Source organism: Papio anubis, chromosome 20, assembly GCF_008728515.1.
Source record: "Papio anubis isolate 15944 chromosome 20, Panubis1.0, whole genome shotgun sequence".
In the NCBI taxonomy this organism is placed as follows: Eukaryota; Metazoa; Chordata; class Mammalia; order Primates; family Cercopithecidae; genus Papio; species Papio anubis.
In genome coordinates, this window is record NC_044995.1 from 6,456,862 (window position 1) to 6,482,081 (window position 25,220).

General features: G+C 45.0%; 2 protein-coding genes and 1 long non-coding RNA gene across 5 annotated transcripts; 2 read left to right on the plus strand and 1 right to left on the minus strand.

Annotated features, from left to right (window-relative positions):
• Positions 1-256: 256 nt before the first annotated feature.
• Positions 257-6,831, minus strand: FPR1 (formyl peptide receptor 1). Of its 2 annotated transcripts, XM_031659246.1 has the most exons (3): positions 6,730-6,789; positions 5,264-5,451; positions 257-1,489 (listed from the first exon to the last, which is right to left on the minus strand). In XM_031659246.1, the coding sequence occupies exon 3, from the start codon at positions 1,476-1,478 to the stop codon at positions 420-422; it is 1,059 nt and encodes a 352-aa protein (XP_031515106.1). In that variant the 5' UTR covers positions 1,479-1,489; positions 5,264-5,451; positions 6,730-6,789; the 3' UTR covers positions 257-419. The 2 variants fall into 2 exon arrangements, with proteins under 2 accessions (XP_031515106.1, XP_003916065.2); XM_003916016.4 differs by lacking the exon at positions 5,264-5,451 and having other exon boundaries at positions 6,730-6,831.
• LOC116271625 lies at positions 5,513-5,930 on the plus strand. Its single transcript, XR_004180234.1, has 2 exons — positions 5,513-5,604; positions 5,753-5,930. It is a non-coding gene; the product is annotated as an uncharacterized LOC116271625 (long non-coding RNA).
• Positions 6,832-12,846: 6,015 nt separating the features above from the next.
• On the plus strand, positions 12,847-23,395 carry FPR2 (formyl peptide receptor 2). 2 transcript variants are annotated; one of them, XM_003916021.5, is made up of 2 exons: positions 12,847-12,958; positions 21,530-23,395. In XM_003916021.5, the coding sequence occupies exon 2, from the start codon at positions 21,541-21,543 to the stop codon at positions 22,594-22,596; it is 1,056 nt and encodes a 351-aa protein (XP_003916070.1). In that variant the 5' UTR covers positions 12,847-12,958; positions 21,530-21,540; the 3' UTR covers positions 22,597-23,395. The 2 variants fall into 2 exon arrangements, with proteins under 2 accessions (XP_003916070.1, XP_031515107.1); XM_031659247.1 differs by lacking the exon at positions 12,847-12,958 and adding an exon at positions 20,100-20,454.
• Positions 23,396-25,220: the final 1,825 nt, after the last annotated feature.

Here is a 25,220-nt window from a genome sequence, read left to right on the forward strand (position 1 = left end):
CCCTCCTCCTTCATTTACCTAGGATGACTACATAATTTATTTTTCATAGCAGGGCACTTTTCAGAATGGAAGTGGACACTACTCAGCATTATGCCAGAATGACGGTATCATTCACTACTCATAATTCAGGACTAATCATAATGGGTATATTCGGGTTCATTTCAGGCAAACTAGGATGCAGATGACAGCTTCTTCCTATCATTTCCCATCCTGACCACCCAAAGCTGAGGTCCAAAATCAAAAAAGAAGTCAATAATAAACTCATATCTGTTTATTCTCCCGAAATCAGGGGACATAAAGGCTTTTTTTTCTGATGAGTGGGTAACCCTAAAATAAGCAGGAAATGCCTGTGGCTCAGCCTAACCCAAGGTGAGACAAAGCTGGAGCTGGGAGCTCGAAAGTGTCCCCCAGCTCCCTCCTCACTTCGCCTGTAACTGCACCTCTGCAGAAGGTAAAGTAGAATCGGTAGCTGTGTCACTGGTTTGGGCTGAGTCCTCGGTTAGGGCCCTCTCCAGACTGGCGGGCAGGGAGTGGATCAGCCTCTCCCGGAAGTCCTGGCCCATGAAGACATAGAGCATCGGGTTGAGGCAGCTGTTGAAGAAGGCCAGGGCACTTGTCACATCCACTGCAATTCTAAGTTCTTTGGACAGGCCTTGTAATATGTTATGGAGTCTGACTGTGGTTATGAAGGCCACCACCTGATATGGGAACCAGCAGAGAAAAAAGGCAGCTACGACAAAGGAGAGGACCCGCAAGGGACGACTGGACTTAATTAAGCCTTGCTTGTGGATCTTGGTGGCAATAAGCCCATAACTGACAACGACGATGGACATGGGCACGCTGAAGCCAATGATGAACCGGATGATGCCTCTTACCGTCAACATGGCAATGGTCACCTTCAGCTTCTCCACAGGGTCATCAGTCCAGGGTGAAAAGTCAAAAGTGCAGGCTACTGTCCCTGGCCCGAGTTTACCAGGTACTGTAGTCACACGAATGATAACTGGCAATGTGAGGAGCAGAGCCATCACCCAGGGCCCGATGATCACCTTCTTGGCCAGGCTCACGGTGCGGTGGTTCTGGGTCCAGACTGGATGCAGGACACAAATACAGCGGTCCAGAGCAATGAGGGCGATCAGGAAGACACTTCCAAACAAATTGATATCCACTATGCTAAAGATGAATTTGCACAGGAACCAACCGAAAGGCCAATGTCCTCTCATGACCTTCACGACCACTAAGAACGGCAAAGTGGAGGTGAAACAGAAGTCAGCCACAGCCAGGTTCAGGTAACTGATGGTGGTGACTGTGTGTGTCATCCGGAATCCAGCCACCCAGATCACAAGCCCGTTGCCCAGGACCCCGAGAACAAAGGTGACTGCAAATACCAGATAAGTGAAGATATCCAGGAAGAGATAGCCAGCAGCTACAGCAGGTGGCCCTCCAGTGATGTTCGTGGGGAGAGAGGAATTTGTCTCCATTTTGTCCACTCCTGAAATAGTGCAGTCATGGTCATTCCTCAGTTATGATCCTCCGCACCATTTCCCCATCCCCTCATTTCTGCCCCTGCCAGTTTTCCCACTGATAGCTTTCTCACCTTCCCCTAGAGCTCCCACAACAGCTGGAACATCTTCACCACTGTCCCTTACACATGTCCACATGTATACATTGGCAATCTTTTATTGTACCTGTTAGGCAAGATTACATCTTTTCTTTCTTTCTTTCTTTCTCCTTCCTTCCTTCCTTCCTTCCTTCCTTCCTTCCTTCCTTCCTTTCTTTCTTTCTTTCTTTTTTTCTTTTTTTCTTTCTTTCCTTCTTTCTTTTTCTTTTTTTTTTTTTTTGTGATGGAATATTGCTCTGTTACCCAGGCTGGAGTGCAGTGGCATGATCTCTCACTGCAACCTCTGCCTCCTGGGTTCAAGCGATTCTCCTGCCTCAGTGTCCCGAGTAGCTGGGACTACAGGTGTGCACCACCCCACACCCGGCTAATTTTTGTATATTTAGTAGAAGTGGGGTTTTGCCATGTTGGCCAGGCTGGTCTTGAACTGCTGACCTCAGGTGATCCACGTGCCGCAGCCTCCCAAAGTGCTGGGATTGTAGACCTGAGCCACCGTGCGTGGCCAAGATTGCATCTTATGACACATCCTCGTAATTGCTAACATGTGAGCCCCTACCAGGGAGATTAAATGGCTAAGGAAATAGGGTCCTTGACCTCCAAGAGGAGAATATGGGGCCAAAGATGTACAGAGAAAACATGTATTCAAACAAAAATGTTCATAGAGACACTCCTCACTATAGCCAAAAGGTAGAAACAACCCAGATGTCCATCAACAGATGAATGGATAAACAAAATGTGGTTTATCCATCCAATGGAATATTATTCAGCCATAAGAAAGAATGAAGCACTGATATACGCTACGATGTGGATGAACCTTGAAAACATGACGCTAAACAAAAGAGGGCTGGATGTGGTGGCTTACGCCTGTCATCCCAGAGCTTTGGGAAGCTGAGGTAGGAGGATTGCTTGAGCTCAGAAGTTCATGATCAGCCTGAGTCACATAGCAAGATCCTCATCTCTACAAAACAAAAAAATTAAATCAAATTAAATTAGCTGGATGTGGTGGCACACACCTGTAGTCCTAGCTACTCAGGAGGGTGAGATGGGAGGCTCATTTGAGCCCAGGATTTCAAGGTTAACAGTGTGCTATGATTGAGCCACTGCACTCCAGCCTGGGCAACAAAGCGAGACCCTGTCTTTAAAATGAAAGAAAAAAGAAAGGAAGGAAAGAAGGAAGAAAGGAAAGAAAGAAGGAAGGAAGGAGAGAAGGAAGGAAGACAACACCAGTCACATATTGTATGATTCCACTTGCATGAAATATCCAGAGTAGCCAAACTCACAGAGACCGAATGTGGATTAGTGATTGCCAGGGACTAGGGAAAGTAGGAGGTGGGGAATTATTGCTTACTGCTTATGCAGTTTTTGTTTGGTGTGATAAAAAAGTTCTGGAACTAGATAATGGTTATGGTTGCAACACACTGTAAATGTACTTAATGCCATTGAATTGTACATTTAAATGATTAACTTTTTTGTTGTTGTTTGAGATGTGGTCTCGTTCTGTCACCCAGGCTGGAGTGCAGTGGTGCAATCTTGGCTGACTGCAACCTCCACCTCCCATGTTTAAGTGATTCTCCTGCCTCAGGCTCCTGAGTAGCTGGAATTACAGGCACTTGCCACCATGCCTGGTTAATTTATATATTTTTGTAGAGATGGGTTTTCACCATGTTGGTCAGCCTAGTCTCAAACTCCTTGACCTCAGGTGATCTGCCCACCTTGGCCTGCCAAAGTGCTGAGATTATAGGCGTGAGCCACTGTGCCCAGCCTAAAATGGTTAACTTTTTGTTATGTGTATTTTACCATCAATTTAATAAAGAAAAAATAACAATGTATGATATCAGAAAATCAGTGGGTGACACCTACAGTGACCTAGTGTCACGCAAATGTGGACTAAGACTTTCTCTCATCCATGACTCTGCATAAGAACTATAAGATATGCAACTTCTTGGCCGGGCCCAGTGGCTTATGCCTGTAATCTCAGTACTTTGGGAGGCTGAGGCGGGCGGATCATGAGGTCAGCAGTTCGAGACCAGCCTGGCCAACATGGTGAAGCCCCGTCTCTACTAAAAATACAAAAATTAGCTGGGCATAGCGGTAGTAGTCTGTAATCCCAGCTACTTGGGAGGCTGAGGCAGGAGAATCACTTGAACCTGGGAGGTGGAGATTGCAGTGAGCAGAGATTGCGCCATTGCACTCTAGCCTGGGTGACACAGCGAGACTCCGTTTCAAAAAAAAAAAAAGATACGCAATTTCTCCACTCCAAATTCTGCTCCCTCTCTCTCTTTAAGGTCATGAAATCTCCCTTTCCTCTCTCATCGTGGGAGGCAAGGCATAGTATTTGGTTAGTTTTCCAAGATAGGCCAAATGGATCCGTGAATGATAATAAACGATGGATAATCAAGTATTATATCCAATGGATTCTGTGCTACAAGAAGTCAGAACAACAGACTCCGTTTCCACTCTTGTCTCTGCGGTTACCTTGGCCAGATGGATGGGAGGTGCTTCTCCATCCATTGGATGGGCTCAGCACTCTTGGGGATGCAGAAGACCGTGATAGAAATAATAGTCCAAATATGTATTGGGTATGACATTTCATTAGATCAGGTATGCAAAGTGCGTGTCAGGTTCTTGCCAAGAGCTGGTCTTCTCTTTTTTTTTTTTTTTTTTTTTTTTTTGGTAGGGGGTGTCTCTCTCTCCCCCGCAGGCTGGAGTGCAGTGGCATGATCTCAACTCACTGCAACCTCCGCCTCCCAGGTTCAAGTGATTCTCCTGTCTCAGCCTCTTGAGTAGCTGGGATTACAGGTGCACGCCACCATGCCTGGCTAATTTTTTTTAAATTGTATTTTAGCAGACATGTCGTTTCATCATGCTGCCCAGGCTGGTCTCAAACTCCAGAGCTCAGGCAATCCACCTGCCTCAGCCTCCCAAAGTGCTAGGATTACAGGTGTGAGCCACTGTGCCCGGCCTGATCTTCTCTTCTAATGCTTGCAGGAGGCTTCCTCCAAAGTGTTACTATAAGGGTCACTTTCTTTATGGTACCCATTTTTCAGATGAGGAAAGTGAGACTTAGAGCATTTCAGTTAATTCCTTAAAGTCAACCAAAAACCCAGGCTGTCAAATTCCAGCAAAAGTCTCTTTCTGCCTCTGCCTTGCCATGCTACCGGCACAGAAGGGCTGTCTAATACACTAGTCACTCACCACATGTGGTTTTTAAGCACGTGAAATGTGGTTAGTCCAATTGGAGATGGGCTGCAGGAATAAAATACCCATCAGATTTCAAAGACTTAGTATGAAAAAAATATTGTGACCATCTCATTAATAGTTTTTATATTGACTACATGTTAAAATGATAATAATTTGGCTATGTAAGTTTACCTCAGATATTTTATTAAAATTAAGGTCACTTGTTTCTCTCCATCTTTTTAAACTGCCTACTTGACACTTTGAAATTACGTATTTGGCTCACATTTCTAATGAACTTTGATACTCTACAATCTCAGAAATAACTCAGACATGTCTCCCTCCCCTACCACCCATCTAACCACCAAAATACCCTGAGGACTGTTTGTCTTCAAGAATCTCTAAGGCAACCAGTTCAGAAGATTGTTGCAATGAATGAGGAAGATTCTGCAATAATGAGCCGGAACATACCAGAGAGGAAAACCTGTGCAATTTTGTCCAATTATGGTTCAAGGGAGAAATCCTGTGATTTGCAATGAACACAGACCATGGTGGCCGCCGTCGATGAAGCACTTTATACTTGGCAATCATTGTACCACATCCTCAACTTTCTTGCCTCTGATCTCAACAAGCACAGCATTGATTACACATCATCATCACTGTGTGACAGAAGAGGAAACTAGGAGCTTGGTGAGAAATGACCAGCCAATGTCTGCAAATTCATGAGAGGGCAGGGCTGTATTCTGCCGCTGGGTCCCACGCACCACGCAGAACCAGTGTCTTCATGTGGAGACTCATCACTGATCTGAAAGGTGATTGCTTCTGTATCACACTCATTTCCCCACGGCCCATCATAATCATTAGGGCTCTTTTGCTTTCTCCTGAAAGCTTCAAACCAAACATCCTTTCCCACCCCAACTCATGCCCTCAAGCTGATGCTCTTGCCTCTTCCTCCACCAGATTCTCCTCCTGCCGGCTCCTGCATCACTGTTCTCTGCCTTCACCTCAGTGACCAGAAAACAATTGTTCCCATCCAAGAACTACCCTCTACTGGTCCCGCAAAACTCATTCCCCCGTTTACTCAAGAACTTCCCTCCTTCGCTTATCCCCTCTCTCCCCTGCAGCATCACACTGTCTCTATATTCCATTATTCCCATCAGGACCCCAGTAAAGTCTAAAGCCTATTTGTTTATTTATTTATTTATTTATTTATTTTTTATTTTTTGAGACGGAGTCTCACTCTGTCACCCAGGCTGGAGTGCAGTGGCCGGATCTCAGCTCACTGCAAGCTCCGCCTCCCGGGTTCACGCCATTCTCCGGCCTCAGCCTCCCGAGTAGCTGGGACTACAGGCGCCCGCCACCTCGCCCGGCTAGTTTTTGGTATTTCTTAATAGAGATGAGGTTTCACCGTGTTAGCCAGGATGGTCTCAATCTCCTGACCTCGTGATCCGCCCGTCTCGGCCTCCCAAAGTGCTGGGATTACAGGCTTGAGCCACCGCGCCCAGCCTGTTTATTTATTTATTTGAGATGGAGTCTCACTCTGTCACCCAGGCTGGAGTGCAGTGGGGCAATCTGAGCTCACTGCAACCTCCGGCTCCCATATTCAAGCAATTCTCCTGCCTCAGCCTCCCAAGTAGCTTGAATTACAGACGGCCACCACCACACTGTGCTAATTTTTGTATTTTTAATAGAGGTAAGGTTTCAACATGTTGGCCAGGCTGGTCTTGAACTCCTGACTTCAAGTTGTCCACCTGTCTTGGCCTCCCAAAGTGCTGGGATTACAGGCATGAGTCACCGTGCCCGGCCTGTCTAGAACCTCTTTTAAAAAATTATTCTTCAGCTCCACATCCTTCTTCAACCAAAGAGTCTATTGTGTTCACCAGTGTATTAAGTGTGTCTATGCCAAGCAACCCAGTCCCCCAGAATTTGTTTCTTACCCGGACTGTCCACCAGCTGTGGTTTTGCTCTGGGTAGTTCTAGGTCTGGGTCTTCTGGGGAGAGTGACTCAGGCTCTAATGATCTCAGCAAAACATACCCCAAGGAACAGGAGGAGGAGGGGTAAAGGAACTGAAATCAGCTGGGTAAGAGGAAATAGGAAATCAGAACTTCTGATGGCCCCAAGAGTACATCAATATACTGTCTGCTTTAATGGCATTAGGACAGTGGGCTGGGTCTGTTTAGAAACTCATGTACTTGACTGTATTTTTCAAACTCAGTCTCTGTGGGATGCAGAGGTTCAATGCTCTCAACATCAAGGGCCAAGAAATCCAGGTGTCCAGGCCCCTGCTCCCTCCAAGGGTCAAGGTAAAGAAAGGAGCAAGTACTGTGGTGAGAGGAATCAGAGGGAAGCAATGAAAGGCAGAGAAGGAGTCGTGAGGGATGGAGACCGGAAACACAGACAGAGGTAAGGGAGGCAGGGAAGTTGAGACAGTTGGCAGGACAGCGCGTCCACACCCATGCACACCATCAAGATTAACCCCATAATCCTCTGATCTTGTGGAAGCTCATTTGTAGTCTTCTATTGCAAAGAAATAACTGTTTTTCTGAAATATTAAGCATCATTCCAAGGGTATCAGAGTGATATGGAGAAATACGGTAAGGCAGTTACAGAACCAGAGATAACGACACTGATTCTAAAAGCATTATTACCAAGACCTTGTTTCATTAAGGCTGTTTTGTTTTGTTTTTTTCTTTTAGAGACGGTATCCTGCTATGTTGCCAAGGCATGCTTCAGACGCCTGGGTTTAGTGATCCTCCTGCCTCAGCCTCCCCAAATGCTGGGATTACAGGCTTGAGCCTGGTTGTTTTTAATACTAAGAAATTTACAATTTACGATTACACCTCACAATGGCTTAAACTGGGGGTGTCCAATCTTTTGCATTCCCTGACCCACACTGTCTCCCATCACTCCCAGATGGGACTATCTAGTTGCAGGAAAACAAGCTCAGGGCTCCCAGGGATTCTACACCATTGTGAGTTGTGTAATTATTTGTTGAATATTACAATGTAATAATAATAATAGAAATAAAGTCTACAATAAATGCAATGTGCTTTAATCATCCTGAAACCATCCACCCCGCCACCCCCCAGTCTGTGGAAAAATTGTTATGAGACTGGCCCCTGGTGCCTAAAAGGTTGGGGACTGCTGCACTCCAGCATCCCACACGAGGAGAATGGGGATAAGATGGAGAATCACTGAAGATCTTTAATCAGAAGGGTGATATGTTCATTTGTACCCTATAAACATTTGTGTTTGTATTTTATAAACATTTTCTTGGGATCATAACAACAGATGCGTTTTAGAAGGTTCCCAAGGTATGAAGGGTAACACATGAAGACGTATCTAGGAGTCACATGGAAGCCAGCATTTTGTAAGGGGATTAAAATAAAGGGAATGGCAGAGGACATCTTTATGCACGGAGGAGAAGGGCCCAGATATCAAGAGAAAACAAGAGACAAGGAACTCCACCGAGAGTAATTGCCAGAAACATTTGTAGGTCTTTTGAAGTCTGACTCTTCTTCCTAAAACGGGGCTTCTGGGATACCCCTGCCTGTTTCCCATGAGCCCTCTTTTCTAAAACACAAGTAGATTTTTTTCCTTGCTACAGAATGGCCCATGATTAGCACACTAGGTTGGGCAAAAACAGAACCAAGTATATGTTCAAAGGTGACTATGGTGAAGAAAAAAAGGAAAGTCAAAATGGACTTCCACTTCTGTGTTTGCGTAAGGCTAAAAGGGAAGATGCCTTAGGGTTGACCGGATGGGGATATTGCTGTCTGTGCTGCAAAAATCCCTGACCCTTCTGGTAACTGAAACATCGGAAATGGCCTCGACGAGCAGTACAACCTCCCCGTAAAGCACTGGACTGAGGTGGTGAAGCTAGATTGCCTGGACTAGAATCCCAGGAACACTGTGCACTAGCTCCAGACAAGCCAGCCAATCCGGGGGTCTGAAACATTTCCCCCAACTTTTTTTTTTTTTTTGAGACAGAGTCTCACTGTATCGCCCAGGCTGGAGTACAGTGGTGTGATCTTGGCTCACTGCAGCTTTGCCTCTTAGGTTCAAGCGATTTCCCTGCCTCAGCCTCTCCAGTAGCTGGGATTACAGGTGCCTGCCGCCACTCCTGGCTAATTTTTGTAATTTTTAAGTAGAGATGCGGTTTTGCCATGTTGACCAGGCTGGTCCTGAACTCCTGACCTCAAACAATGGATCGCCTTGGCCTCCCAAAGTGCTGGGATTACAGGAGGAAACCACTGCAATGGGCCACAAACATTTCCTATAAAGGGCCAGAGAGTCAATATATTTCGTTTGGCAGGCCATGGGGTCTCCATCACAACTCCTTGGCTCTGCTGTTGTAGCCTGAAAACAGCCACAAGCAAAGTTGTAAACGATGAGCATGACTATGTGTCAATAAAACTTTATTTAAAACACTACAATTGATTTCATATAAGTTTTACATGGCACAAAATACCCTTCATTTGATTTTCTTTAGCTGGTAAGAAACATTAAAGCCATTCTTGGCTCTCAGGCCATAAAAAAACAAGTGGTGGACTAGATTTGACCCCTGATTTAACTGCACTGAGTCCCAGTCACTTCACCTGTGAATTGAGAGCAATGATACTTACAGAGGTGTTTTCTGGAGCAGAACAAATAAGATCAGTGATACAAAGCACTTGGCATGAATTCCAGTGCAAAAGATATTATTGATATCTTAGTAAGTACATAAACCTCTCTTTCTGCTGTTTCACATTCTCTGTGGTGAACCCATCCATACTTAAAACTTGAACCACACCTCAGCTAACATTCACTAGATCCCTGTCTCTAGCTCAGACCTACCCTTGATGTCCAGACACATCATTTTGTGTTCCTGTTTCCTTTCAAACTCATCTCCAGCCTTTGTTCTCCTCACCTTCTCCCACAACTCCAAGGACTAAATTGTGTCACACTCCCCTTCAAATTCTTAGGTTGAAGCCCTAACCCCATGATAAGGTTTGGTTGTGTCCCCACCCAGATCTCATCTTGAATTGTAGCTCCCGTAATTCCCACGTGATGGGGGAGGAACTAGGTGGGAGATAATTGTTTCATGGGGGCAGTTTTCCCCCATAATGTTCTCATGGTAGTGAATATGGCTCACGAGATCTGACGATTTTATAAGGGGTTTCTCCTTTCACTCGGCTCTCATTCTCTTTTGCCTGCTGCCATGTAAGACGTCCCTTTGTTCTTCCTTTGCCTTCCGCCATGATTGCGAGGCCTCCCCAGCCATGTGGAACGGTGAGTCCATGAAACCTCTTCCCTTTATAAATTACCCAGTTTCAGGTATGCCATTATTAGCAGCATGAGAACTGACTAATACACCCCAGCACATCAGAATGTGACTGTATTTGGGGATACAACCTTTAAAGAGGTAGTTAACTGAAACTGAGGTCATTAGGGTGTGCCCCAACTCAATATGACTGACATCCTTATGAAAAGAGGAGATCCAGACACAGACAGGCACAGAGGGAAAACTAGGTGAAAACATGAGGAGGAGGCGGTATCTACAAGCCAAGGAGAGAGGACTCAGGAGGAATCAACCCTGCTGACACCTTGATCTTATACTTCCAGCTGATAAAACTGTGAGAAAATATATTTCTATTGTTGTAGCCACCCAGTCAATGGTATTTTGTTATGGCAGCTCTAGCAAACTAAACACTCTGCTTCTTTTCATTGATTCTCATCTCAATGACAGCCCCCAAATCCACACAGTTACCTTGGTGCAACGGTTCTGAAGAAAATGGCCACAATATTCTTGGACACTCCCTCCACTGAGAGGAAGGCAGGCATATTCTATCCCCTCTGCCCTGGAACCTGGGTAGGGTTGGGACTACTTTGACCGAAGAATATGGTAGAAATGACTCCACATAGCTTTCAAGGCTAGGTCAAGAACGGCTAGGAAGCATCTTCCAGTTCTCCTAGGACACGTGTTCTGGGGAAGGCAGCCATTGTGCAGGGACTCTGATTCCCCTGAGACCACCATGCTGGAGAGGCTGCCCGTAGACACTTGGGGCAATCCCAGCCTCGTTCAGCATTTGAGTCATCCCAACTCAGGCGTCTGACATGTGAATGAAGGAGCTCCAGATGACTTCAGTACCCAGTCTTCTAGTCACCCCCAAACCTTTGAGTTTTGGGTGGCAGAGACAAGCATCTCCTCTGTGCCTTATCCTAATTCCCAACCCACATAATCCATGAACATAATGAAATGGTTGTTTTACATGCTATGATTTGGGTGGTTATACAGCAATCATGAATTATGAATGTGGGCTTCATAAAGACCCTTCATGCTTCCTCATTCTCCAGAGCCATCTGGTCTCCAAGCACAGTCTACCAGGCCTGGAAATCGCTCCCTAAACTACCCCTCCTCTCTAGCACACTGCTCCAGCACAGGCAACTATTCGACAAGTTCACCTTGATCTCTGGCAACTTCTTACCCTTTAAGATCTCTGCCTCCAACTGGGAACATTCTCAGAGCCATCCCTTTGCAGGAGGACTCTAGAACAATGATTTTTGGAAGCATACATCTGACTAGTCACTCTCCTCTTTTCATAAGCTTTTCGTGTTCTTAAAGAGAAATTCCAAGTTCTTTTTGTAGCATTCAAGACCATCCAAGAAATTGCCTCTGCCACCCTCTACAAACTTAATGCTCATTGCTGTCTCTCTCATCATCTATGCTCCAGTAACCAAAAGTAACCTGCTTTCTTGTGACCCCTTTCCTGGGTGTTTTTACTCCCCTCTGACTAGAATGCATTATTTTTTCTCCTTTATCTGAGTCTTTAACACTCAGCCTAGATGTTCCCTCCTCCGGATATTGACTCTAGATCCGTGAATCTGAGTTAGTTGTCCCTTTTTAGGGGATCCCACAAGGAGCCAGGCATCTGCCTATCACTACATACCCCCACCCTATTGTAACTAAGCACTGCATTCTCACCCCTCTATTCAGGTGGTCCGCAGAGCCCATGCCGCCTGATTGATCTCTATGTCTCCAGCAGCCAGCAAGGAAGCACCTCTTTAGAGACCTGCACCTATACAATACCTACCACCTCCTATTTCTTGATATGTGAACTCCATTGAGAGCAAATGAGTAACTGTAGGTAATGTGCCTTCTTCTTTTCTTTTTTTTGGATGGAGTCTCGCTCTGCCGCCCAGGCTGGATTTCAGTGGCGCAATCTCGGCTCACTGTAACCTCTGCCTCCCGGGTTCAAGTGATTCTGCCGCCTCAGCCTCCCAAGTAGTTGGGAATACAGGTGCCTACCACCATGCCCAGCTAACTTTTTTTTTGTATTTTTAGTAGAGGTGGGGTTTCACCATGTTGGCCAGGATGGTTTTGAACTCCTGACCTCAAGTGATCCACCCACCTCGGCCTCCCAAAGTGCTAGGATTACAGGTGACAGCCACAGCGCCCGGCCAGTAATGTGCCTTCTTTAGTTCTGTGAGTCATTCTAACAAATTATCAAAACAGAGGAAGGGGTTATAAACATCCCCCTACCCCCGATTTACAGCCAGTCAGTCAGAAGTACAGGTGGCCACCTGGGACTTGAATTGGTGTCTGAAGTGAGGACAGTCTTGGGAGAGTAAACCCTTTAACCTGTGGGATCTGACACTAACTCCAGGTGGACAGCGTCAGAGCTGAATTGAATTGTGAGATACCCAGTGGCGTCCCCAGAGAATTGGAGAATTGCTTGATATGGAACAGACACACACATTTGATGCCAGAAGGACTGCATAAGTCGAGAATTGAGTTTGACTTAACTATCATATTTGGGCTTTAATACATGGCTGAAACTCTTCTCACTTCAGTAATTGTTTCCTTCATTTTCATGAAACTGAAGAAGGAAGGGCTGGACATTCAGGTTCCTTGACCCTTGACATTTGGAAGCATTAACTCCAGTCTCTCACAGAAAGCTAGAGATGAAGGAACATTCAGACACATAGGTTTCCAAGAAGGGTCCACTGACAACATACCCAAGGTGTCTTCTGAAAATTATAAGACATCCTGAGTTTCTGTTAGGGGATTGGTTCCAGCTCCATTGTCCCTCCCCCGTCATTCAGTAGTCTCTGTAAAAGCCCTTAGAGCTTGTGTTACTCCACAGGAAGCCAAGAAACACACAGGAAGAGGAGCTTAGCTGCTGGTAAGTTGGGGACTGACAATTTAAAATGTATCGTTGGAACTCCTGCTCTCTGGCAAACACCTCCTAAATTCTAGAGCAGTGCTGTTAATGGAGTATCCACTTGCCACAGGCAACTTTTGAGTGCTTATGTTTCTATCTTGATCTGAAATGTGCTTAGGTGTGAAATATACTTAGTGTAGTTTAATCACTAGTATGATCAAAATAATACAACTTATCTCGTTAATGACTTTAATTTTGGTTATATGTTCCAGTGATTTTTTTTTATTTGTGGGGTTAAATGAAACATATTATTATAATTAATTTCCCCTAGTGATTTTATTTTTTTAATATGGCTACTAGAAAGTTGTAAGTCACGTGTGTGGCTAGCATTTAGGGCTTGCATTACCCCGTCTCTACTAAAAATACAGAAAACGACAACAACAAAAAATAGCCGGGCGTAGTGGTGGGAGCCTGTAATCCCAGCTACTCAGGAGGCTGAGGCAGGAGAATCGCTTGAATCCAGGAGGCGGAGGTTGCAGTGAGCCAAGATTGCGCCATTGCACTTCAGCCTGGGCGAGAAGAGTGAAACTCTACCTCAAAGATAAATAAATAAACATGTGAAGGAGCCAGGTGTGAGAAGCTTAAGAGGAAGAGCACTGTAGGCAGAAGGAACAGAGAAGGCAGAAGCCCTGAGATGACAATGAGTCGCATGTTCAAGGAATCAGAGCCTGCTGTGGGTGGAGCACAGTGTGCCCCACGAGAGTGCAGAGATAAGATCTGAGGGATGCACAGGGCAGGTCCAGGGGTGCTTGAGGGAACTTAAGATAAGGGTAAGTTAGAAGTTTGGAAGCCATTGGAAGGTGTTGAAAATAACATCACAGGCCGGGCGCGGTGGCTCAAGCCTGTAATCCCAGCACTTTGGGAGGCCAAGACGGGCGGATCACGAGGTCAGGAGTCGAGACCAACCTGGCTAACACGGTGAAACCCTGTCTCTACTAAAAAACACAAAAAACTAGCCGGGCGAGGTGGCAGGCGCCTGTAGTCCCAGCTACCTGGGAGGCTGAGGCAGGAGAATGGCCTAAACCTGGGAGGCAGAGCTTGCAGTGAGCTGAGATCCGGCCACTGCACTCCAGCCTGGGCGACAGAGCGAGACTCCATCTCAAAAAAAAAAAAGAAAAGAAAAGAAAATAACGTCACCATTTTATTGGACTTTTTTTTTTTTGAGACAGAGTCTGCTCTGTCGTCCAGGCTGAAGTGCAGTAGTGCAGTCTCGGCTCACTGCAAACTCTGCCTCTCAGGGTCAAGCGATTCTCCTGCCTCAGCCTCCCGAGTACCTGGGATTACAGGCTCCCACCATCACGCCCAGCTACTTTTTGTATTTTTAGTAGAGATGGGGTTTCATCATGTTGGGGTTTCATCATGTTGGGCAGGTTGGTTTCGAATCCCTGACCTCAGGTGATCCACCCACCTTGGCCTCCCAAAGTTCTGGGAGGCATGTCACCATGCTGGCCCTTATTGGGCGTTTTTTTGTTTTGTTTTTTTTCTTTTTGAGACAGAGTTTTGCTCTTTTTGCCCAAGCTAGAGTGCAATGGCGCAATCTGGGCTCACTGCAATCTCCGCCTCCCTCGTGCAAGCGATTCTCCTGCCTCAGCCTCCGAGCAGCTGGAATTACAGGCATGTGCTACCACGCCCGGTTACTTTTGTATTTTTAGTAGAGATGGGGTTTCTTCATGTTGGCCAGGTTGGTCTCGAACTCCCGACCTCCGGTGACCCGCCTGCCTCGAACTCCCAAAGTGCTGGGATTACAGGAGTGAGCCACTGTGCCTGGCCCTTTCTGAACTTTTAAAAAGCTCATTTGGTTTTCTTCTGGAGATTGGATTGTAGGGCAGGGAAAAGCAGGACCAGGAACAAGCTATTTGCAAAGTTGGTGCAAACATTCCTGCCTGACAGGACCATGGACACAGGTTGTGGAGATGGAGATGGCTCTGGTTGTGCATTCAGCAGGTTCTGCAGATAGAATTAATAGGACTTGGATGGCATTGTGGTGAGAGAAAGGAAAATGAAAGATAAGTTCTAGTTTGGAAGCTTTAACAACTGAATGTTTAAACTCAAATAGACACAAAATATTGGAAGAGTGGCAGGTTTGGGAGGATGAGACAATCAACTGTTTGGTTGAGCCACGTTAGGTTTGGAGTGTCTACGGGACTCCCGTGGGGAGAGGTTATATCAGACTGGAGCACCAGAGAGAAGCCAAGGCTGATAATTTAGATGAAAAGACAGCATGATATTTTAAGCCCTGAAACTGGATAATATCACCTGTAGAAAGACTATATAGAGATAAAAGAGGTGGGGAACAAGTAAAAGCTGCAGGATACTCCTAAATTTAGAGTCAAACTTAGAGCAGAAAATACTAGCAAAGGGGACTGAAAAGAGATGGCCAACTGAGATTTAAAGGCAGGTGAAAGTGTGTTGTGTGTACATTTATCATCTCATGGCACAGAAAAAACGTGATTTAAGGAGAAGGAAGAGATCCAATGGGTTCTATATCACGAAGATATTGAGATAAGAACCAAGATGGATTTGCAGCCACTGCATTTGCAGCCTTGAGGTCATAAGCATCCTCAGGAAAATGCACCATGGGTCAGTGCTAAGGACTGGAGTCAATACAGACTGGATTCAGGAGAAAAAGTGAAGCAAGGAGTCTAAGGGAGCAAACACAGACAACTCCTTCCAAAATCTGGCTGCAAATTCTTTTCACAGAAAGAATTCTCTTAGGAGAAATAGGGTTAACACCGGAGAGGAATATAGTCCAAGGATCTTTTTGGTTGTTTGCCGAGACCAGCTTGGTCGGGGAGACCCTAACCCAGCGGCGCTAGAGGAATTAAAGACACACACACAGAAATATAGAGGTGTGAAGTGGGAAATCAGGGGTCTCACAGCCTTCAGAGCTGAGAGCCCCGAGCAGAGATTTACTCACATATTTATTAACAGCAAACCAGTCATTAGCATTGTTTCTATAGATACTAAATTAACTAAAAGTATCCCTTATGGGAAACGAAGGGATGGGCTGAATTAAATGAGTAATAGGTTGGGCTAGTTAACTGCAGCAGGAACATCCCGTTAAGACACAGTTCGCTCATGCTAATTGTTTGTGGTTTAAGAATGCCTTAAATGGTTTTCCGCCCTGGGGGGGCCAGGTGTTCCTTGTCCTCATTCCCATAAACCCACAACTTTCCAGCTTGGGCATTAGGGCCATTATGGACATGCCATAGTGCTGCAGAGATTTTGTTTATGGCCAGTTTTTGGGGGGGTTTGCTCCCAACAGTTGTTTTTTGGGGGTGGTTTTTATTTTGTTTTTGTTTTGTTTTGGTTTGGTTTTTTGTTTGTTTTTGAGACAGACTCACTGTCGCCCATGCTGGAGGGCAGTGGTGCGATCTCAGCTCACTGCAACTTCCGCCTTCAAGGGTTCAAGAGGTCTTCCTGCCTCAGCTTCCCAAATAGCTGGGATTACCAGTGTGCGCCATCACACCTGGCTAATTTTTGTATTTTTAGTAGAGATGGGATTTCACCATGTTGGCCAGTCTGGTCTCAAACTCCTAGCCTCAAGTGATCCACTCGCCTCAACCTCCCTAAATGGTGGGATTACAGGCGTGAGCCACTGCACCCAGCCAAGAATAGTTTCTTTTTATAGGGAGGGGATAGGATAATGTTTATGTCATAGTGAGAATGATCTAGTAGAAATAAAATCTTGAGGGTTCGGTTTTGGCAGAAAATGGAAGGACAAATGCAGGGGGAAGGTTTGTGGGAAGGTGAGAGGGCATCCCCGGCCCATGTAGGGAGGGAAATTATTGGAAAGAACAAGAAGTCTTTATTCACAGTGACAGGGGCAGGTAGACTGAGGGTCAGGGGAGAAAAGGTTGAAAATTTCACATCTAGTTATTACCATTTTCTCATTATAATGTCAGTCAACAGCATCTGCTGGGAGTGGGAAAAACACAGTAAATGAGGTATTTTTTGGAGAAAGCAGGACTGAAATAATTAAGGTGTGGGATAGCAAGCGCGCTGGAGAAGTACAGTAACCTAATGAGGAACTGCTGAGTTTTCATTTGACATCTATGGTCATAAATTCAATTGCAACCCTCAATAATCGCGCAAGTCACTTCCCCTCTCTGAGCCGTACTTTCCTACATATTATGCAAGGACGGCACTTGTCCCAAAGCAAGGATGTTGTAATCAGAGATGATAAAATATACAGTGACTGGCACATATTAAGGACTCACCAAATAGTAGCCCTCATAATCAGTACAGGTATCACCTGTGGTTCACGGTTCTTCTCCTTATGTTACAACTAGGGTGGACCTAAAACTTTGCAATTTTTGCCTTGTTAATCTATCCCCACCTGTCATTTCATAATCATCCTTCCTTGTTGTATCAACATTTTTTTTTGTTGTTTTCTTGAGACGGAGTCTCGCTCTTTTGCCCAGGCTGGAGTACAGTGGCACAATCTGGGCTTACTGCAACCTCTACCTCCTGGACTCAAGTGATTCTCCTGCCTCAGCCCCCCAGGTAGCTGGGATTACAGGCACCCGCCACCATGCCCAGCTAATTTTCGTATTTTTAGTAGAGACAGGGTTTCACCATGTTGGCCAGGCTGGTTTCGAACTCGTGACCTCAAGTGATCCACCTGTCTTGGCCTCCCAAAGTGCTAGGATTACAGGTGTGAGCCACCACGCCCAGCCTGTATCAACATTTTAAAATGAATTTGAGATTATGGATAGATCATGTCTCCTAAGTGCCTCGTAGAATGTTTGGAGGGTGGATAGAGAAAATCTGAGTCTGTTGAGGAACTATGGGGTGGAAAAGGGTTAACAGCACAATTCTGTTGTAATCAATCTGGCTGAGCTCCAATTTTGGCTCTACCTCTTTCTACCTGGGAACGTTGAACAATTAACATAGCCCATCTAAGCCCATCTTAACTTCCTTGTCTGTACAATGGTTATGCTAATTATTAGGTTGCTGCAAAAGTAATTGCTGTTTTTGCTATTATTTTCAAATGGCAAAAGCCGCAGTTACTTTTGCACCAACCTAATATCACTAAGATTAGTCAATATTCACCGTGTCTCAGGGTGTGCTCAGTGCTTACACATATTAACACAGCCCATCCACACATCCTGTGAGAGGCGTCGTTAGGGCTAAAGGAGAAGCTCTTGGCGTGTGGATAATGTTCATAAGTAGAAGCAACTATTGCTATGAACATCGTTCTTGTCCTGACCTTGAGCTTCATAATGGATTGAGCCCCAGGACACAGCACACAGCCTGGTGAAGGCCAAGAGTTCCCATTTGTCATAGATGTACTCAGTCTAGCCTAAAAGATTTCCATGTCTATTCTCACTTAATCTTCACCCGAAAGTTAGACTTCACCATAAAATTGTCCTCGTTCTGCAGAGCAGAAAACTGAGGCTTAAAGAGATGTCACTAAGAACTCATAGTGAGGAGACATCACAGATGAGATTAGAAGAGAGATCTAGTTGACTCCAGAGTCCAGTATTTTTTTTTTTTAAGACAGAGTCTCGCTCTGTCTCCCAGGCTGGAGTGCAGTGGCACGGCTCACTGCAACCTCCGCCTCCCGGGTTCAAGCGATTCTCCTGCCTTAGCCTCCCAAGTAGCTGGGACTACAGGCGCGAGCCACCAGGCCCGGCTAATTTTTTGTATTTTCAGTAGAGACGGGGCTTCACCATATTGCCCAGGGTGGTCTGGAACTCCTGACCTCAGGCAATCCACCTTCCTTGGCCTCCCAAAGTGTTGGGATTACTAGCGTAAGCCACTGCACTCGGCCGAGCCTAGTATTCTTTATAACAGCGACTCTCAGTTGGGGGTGACTTTGCCTCTGAGGGGACCTTTGACAATGTTTATGGAACCTGTTGATTGTCATTTCTGGAGAAGGAGTTGCTACTGGTATCTGTGGATAGAGGCCAGGGGTGCTGCTAAACATCCTACTGTGTCCAGAATGGTCTACCACAACAAAGAATTACCCAGACCCACATGTCAATGGTGCCAAGGTTGAGAAACCCTGAGCTACATTAAATAATGTCCCATGGAAGAAGACCTCAGTGAAACTCACTGGTAATAGCAGGAGGAAAAGAAGGAAATAAGTGAAAGGAAGAAGGCTAAAAATCATCAGACTGGGGCATAGCCCTATCCTAGTAATCTTGGGGGAACCCCTTTCAAAGGCAGGACTTCCGTATGCAAAGGCAGTGGCTCTGGAGTTCTTCATCTTGGTTTTCATATCTTGCTGCCTCCACTGACTGGCTGGGCATGATGCTGAAAAACTACAGGAGTCCCCAGGCCACGAATTCCCTCAGATGTGACGGCTGTTTCACAATGTTATGAGCATTAGATATGAACAAGTGCTAGGGAATTGCTATTTCTCTTAAAGATGCCGAATAGCCCAGTCTGAGATGATTCTCAGATTCTCATGGCCATAACAAATCATCCTGGCTTTTATACAAACAGATTCTAGAGTGAGATTTATGGATATAATTGTTTTTCATTTTCATTGTAAGTTCAGGGGTTTATGTGCAGGTTTGTTATATAGGTAAACTTGTATCCTGGTGGTTTATTGTACAGATTATTTCATCACTGAGGTATTAAGCCTAATACCCACTACTTATTTTTCCTGATCCTGTCCCTCTTCCCACCCTCCACCTTCTGGTAGGCCCCAGTGTTTTCCTCTTTGCGTCCATGTGTTCTCATCATTTACCTCTCATTTATAAGTGAGAACATGTGGTATTTGGTTTTCTGTTCCTGTACTAGTTTGCTAAGGATAATGAATACAATTTTAACAGGCAGCCTGGATGTTTCTGGTAAAGTCCACAGACCACAGCATAAGAAAATGTGCTCAAGTGGGCTGGGCGCGGTGGCTCACGCCTGTAATCCCAGCACTTTGGGAGGCCGAGGCGGGCAGATCACGAGGTCAGGAGATCGAGACCATCCTGGCTAACACGGTGAAAGCCCGTCTCTACTAAAAAAAAAAAATACAAAAAATTAGCTGGGCATGGTGGCGGGCACCTGTAGTCCCAGCTACTCAGGAGGCTGAGGCAGGAGAATGGCATGAACCCGGGAGGCGGAGCTTGTAGTGAGCCGAGATCCTGCCACTGCACTCCAGACTGGGTCACAGAGCAAGACTCTGTTTCAAGGAGAAAAAAAAAAAAAACAAGAAAATGTGCTCAAGTGGCATGGGACTTTTTGTTGAATTGGATACAAAAATTACAGATGTGACCCGGACCAGAGGCAGGCACTACATGTTTTGGATTTTTGTTCTTAAAAGAAAAAAAAAAACAACAAAACTTGATCTGAGAAGTTCTGCAGGTTATATTCTTACAATGTTATTGTCCACAATTCAGTCACATGTCCACTGCTAAAGCAATCCCTTGCAAAGTAAAAGGAATTCTCGTTAGTGCTAATTAAACTAGTCAAGATTTATTCCCAACATGGAGAAAGGACACCTTCTCTTCAGGGTGAGTAACTAAACACACGATTGTGGTTTTTTGAGCAGAGAAGAATGGGGAACAGTTGCTGGGTGGGCAACCAGCAATATCTGTCAAGAGTAAGGGTTTAGAAGTCAGACCAAGCTGAACTGAAGTCCTTAATCTATTATCTACTACCTAAGTGACCTTCAACACATTTCACAATTGCCCTGAGCTTTAATTTCTTCTAATGAAAACTAGAAGTAATGAATATTACACAGCTATTATGTAAGCCAAACTGGATCCCATATGTAGTAATTAACACAATGCATAGTCTCTATTACAAGTATTAATATGGATTATTATTCTCAGAGTCTGTATCCCACAGACACCAAAGCTATACAAATCGGTACTGATTATTTGCATTCCAAACAGAGATGAGCTCCACATCAAGCAGGGACAGGAAAAAGCAGAGGGTAGAAAGCAGAGATAGAACTCTCTTTGCTGACTTCCCCTAGTGCAGAATCCTCAGGATATAACATACTACTACATATTACCGGTGACTTCTCAAGATTCTCTTCAACAATAACCTCAAGCCAAACCCTTCAACTTTATCTTGAGTACTAGCCAAGCAATAGGTCAAGGGTTCTCACATCTGTGAGGGTCAGGAGTTGGGAGACTGGAAGAACCTGGGGCTGAAAGAGGTTGTAGAGCTTGCCAGCATGTTTGCATTGAGTAATGGGAGACACAGATGTGAACCTTCTGACTCTGAGTCTTATGCCTTCCTCACAATGCTGAGGCTGCCTATGCTCGATTTTCCATTGTCCGTACAACATAAGATCAGTATTTTTGCTGGTGGACAGAGCCTTGTAATCCTCTTGGTGAAGTGATCAGCCCGATAAGTGAAGTGCATATTGATAATGATGGGAATATGGAGGACTATCCCTTCCCAAAGGAGCATCCAAGAGAATGCCAATTCCATAGCACCATTGTCAACAAGGCTTAGTAGATACAGTGGGTCTCCTGGTAGGAGTGGGAGATTTAGTGGAAGTTGATGTGAGCTATAAATACAGATGCTGTAAGATGGTTCCACAGCTGAGAAATGGCCATTGTTGGAATGTCTCAGGTGCGGGCAAGATGGAAACCAACCTCTCCACTCCTCTGAATGAGCATGAAGAAGCGTCCTATGAGTCTGCTGGCTACACTGTTCTGCAGATCCTCCCGTTGGTGGTGCTTGGGGTCACCTTTGTCCTCGGGGTCCTGGGCAATGGGCTTGTGATCTGGGTGGCTGGATTCCGGATGACACGCACAGTCACCACCATCTGTTACCTGAACCTGGCCCTGGCTGACTTTTCTTTCACGGCCACGTTACCATTCCTCATTGTCTCTATGGCCATGGGAGAAAAATGGCCTTTTGGCTGGTTCCTGTGTAAGTTAATTCACATCGTGGTGGACATCAACCTCTTTGGAAGTGTCTTCTTGATTGGTTTCATTGCACTGGACCGCTGCATTTGTGTCCTGCATCCAGTCTGGGCCCAGAACCACCGCACCGTGAGTCTGGCCATAAAGGTGATCATCGGACCTTGGATTCTTGCCCTAGTCCTTACCTTGCCAGTTTTCCTCTTTTTGACTACAGTAACTATTCCAAATGGGGACACGTACTGTACTTTCAACTTTGCATCCTGGGGTGACACCCCTGAGAAGAGGAAGAATGTAGCCATTACCATGCTGACAGCCAGAGGGATTATCCGGTTTGTCATTGGCTTTAGTATGCCGATGTCCATTGTTGCCATCTGCTATGGGCTCATTGCAGCCAAGATCCACAAAAAGGGCATGATTAAATCCAGCCGTCCCTTACGGGTCCTCACTGCTGTGGTGGCTTCTTTCTTCATTTGTTGGTTCCCCTTTCAACTGGTTGCCCTTCTGAGCACCGTCTGGCTCAAAGAGATGTTGCTCGAGGGCAAGTACAAAATCATTGATATCCTGGTTAACCCAACGAGCTCCCTCGCCTTCTTCAACAGCTGCCTCAACCCCATGCTCTATGTCTTTGTGGGCCAGGACTTCCGAGAGAGACTGATCCACTCCCTGCCCACCAGTCTGGAGAGGGCCCTGTCTGAGGACTCAGCCCCAACCAATGACACGGCTGCCAATTCTGCTTCACCTCCTGCAGAGACTGAGTTACAGGCGATGTGAGGATGGGGTCAGGGTTATTTTGAGTTCTGTTGATCCTACCCTAATGCCAGTTCCAGCTTGATCTACCTTTGAGTCATATTGAGGCATTCAAGGATGCACAGTTCAAGTATTTATTCAGGAAAAATGCTTTTGTGTCCCCGATTTGGGGCTAAGAAATAGACAGTCAGGCTACTATAATATTAGTGTTATTTTTGGTTTTTTTGACTTCTGCCTATACCCGGGTAAGTGGAGGCGGGAAACAGAAGAGAAAGAGTGGTGGGGATTTGTAAGACTTAGATGAGATAGCGCATAATAAGGGGAAGACTTTAAAGTACAAAGTAGAATGTTTGCTGTAGGTTTTTTATAGCTATTTTTAAAAATCAGACTATGGAAGTTTTCTTCTATTTTTAGTTTGCTAAGAGTTTTCTGTTTCTTTTTCTTACATCATGAATGGACGTTGTATTTTATCAAATGCAGTTTCTACATGTATTAAGTTGGTCATATTCTTCTTCTTCTTTTATGTAAATCATCATAAATAATGTTCATTAAGTTCTGAATGTTAAACTACTGTTGAATTCCTGGAATAAACCACACTTAGTCCTGATATACTTTAAATATTTATATCTCACAAGAGTTGGTTAGAATTTCTGTGTTTATGTTTATATAAAAATGGTTCTGTTATTTCACTTTTTCTACTATCCTTGCTAAGTTTTACATCAAACTTGTAATGGTCTCTTAAAAGGAATTGAGAAGTAATTCCTCTGATTCTGTTTTCTGATGTTATGTCTTCATTAAATATTCAGAAAAACTCACCAGTGAAGCCAACTTGGTCTTGTGTTTTCTTTCTGGGAAGATTTTTAATAACAGGTTTGTTTTCTTTAACAGTCATTAGACTCTTCTGTTTTTTTGTTTTTTGTTTTTTCCTATCTGTCAGTTTTGGTAAACTGTGAGTTTTAAGGAATTTGGCCATTTCATTCAAACTGTCAAACTCATCAGCATGAAATAGTATAATAACTGTTTAAAAGTTATAAAACAGTATGAAACTTGGCCGGGCACGGTGGCTCATGCCTGTAATCCCAGCACTTTGGGAGGCTGAGGCAGGCAGATCACCTGAGGTCAGGAGTTCGAGACCAGCCTGGCCACCATGGTAAAACCCCGGTTCTACTTAAAATACAAAAATTAGCCAGGCATGGTGGTACACACCTGTAATCCCAGCTACTTGGGAGGCTGAGGCAGGAGAATTGTTTGAACCCGGAAGGTGGAGGTTGCAGTGAGCCAAGATTGTGCCATTGCACTCCAGCCTGGGGAACAAGAGTGAGACTTTGTCTGAAAATAAAAAGCATGAAACTTGAAATGCTTTCTTTTATTTATTGATTGATTTCTGATTTTTGTTCTTCTTCTTCTTGTTATTATCCTAGAGCACAGCCTTTGGAGGTATGATTTCTTTTAAACAATGAAAATGTAAGCTCTCTGAAGTCAGGGATTTTGGTCTGTATGGTTTGCTGATTGAACCTCATCCTCTATGTGTAAAATACTGTCTGATACGTAATAGACATTTATTAAATATTCATTGAATAAATAAATCAATAAACAATAGTATCACCTAGGTGTTAAGTGAGAGCTTTTCATATCAAATCAAAATTATCTCCAATCCTCATTACACGAACCAGACCATGTCCAGTAAACACCCATCCTCAAGCACACAATATTTAGAAATTCTCATGTGGTTTACTTTTTTATGAATTTCTGGTTTTGAGCTTCTGCTTTAAGGAAAGTACCGTGGCTAACTGTTGCCTCACGCCTTTGTTTTGAAATAAATCAACCCACAAGAGTACTCAGCCCTTTACTTTGCTTTCAGGAAATAACCACTTAGAAATGGTCCTTCGGTGCGGAACATACCCTCCGGATGCGCTAGCAAAAGACACAACTCTACGCGAATATGAGGCAGTCCTGTTATCAGCGTCCTCACTCACTCCACTGTTTTTACTCAGTCACATTTCCTCTCGTTTTCCCTCCTGTTTCCATTAAAGTTATTTGCATTTCCAACATTTCCAAAGCAGAGAAGTTTACTTAGTTCATTTGCATTCTTTTTTTTTTTTTGAGACGGAGTCTCGCTCTGTCGCCCAGGCTGGAGTGCAGTGGCCGGATCTCAGCTCACTGCAAGCTCCGCCTCCCGGGTTTATGCCATTCTCCTGCCTCAGCCTCCCAAGTAGCTGGGACTACAGGCGCCCGCCACCTCGCCCGTCTAGTTTTTTGTATTTTTTAGTAGAGATGGGGTTTCACTGTTTTAGCCAGGATGGTCTCGATCTCCTGACCTTGTGATCCGCCCGTCTCGGCCTCCCAAAGTGCTGGGATTACAGGCTTGAGCCATCGCGCCCGGCTTTCATTTGCATTCTTGACTCCTATAAATGCTTTCCAGTTCCTAAGAGAAGTATACCCTTTAATGCCCAACTAAGTTGTGGCCAAAGAAAATAAGGAACAAGGAGAAAATGCAAGAAGGAAAAACCAGGAACCAAGCACAGCGTATGACCTTGAGACAGGAGAATTAGGGCTTCTGGATTGGCTAATTAACAGCCTTCCTCCACTGCCAGGAGAGAGGAGTCTTACTTTCCTTCCTACTGGCCTTGGTTAAGTGCAGTGGAACA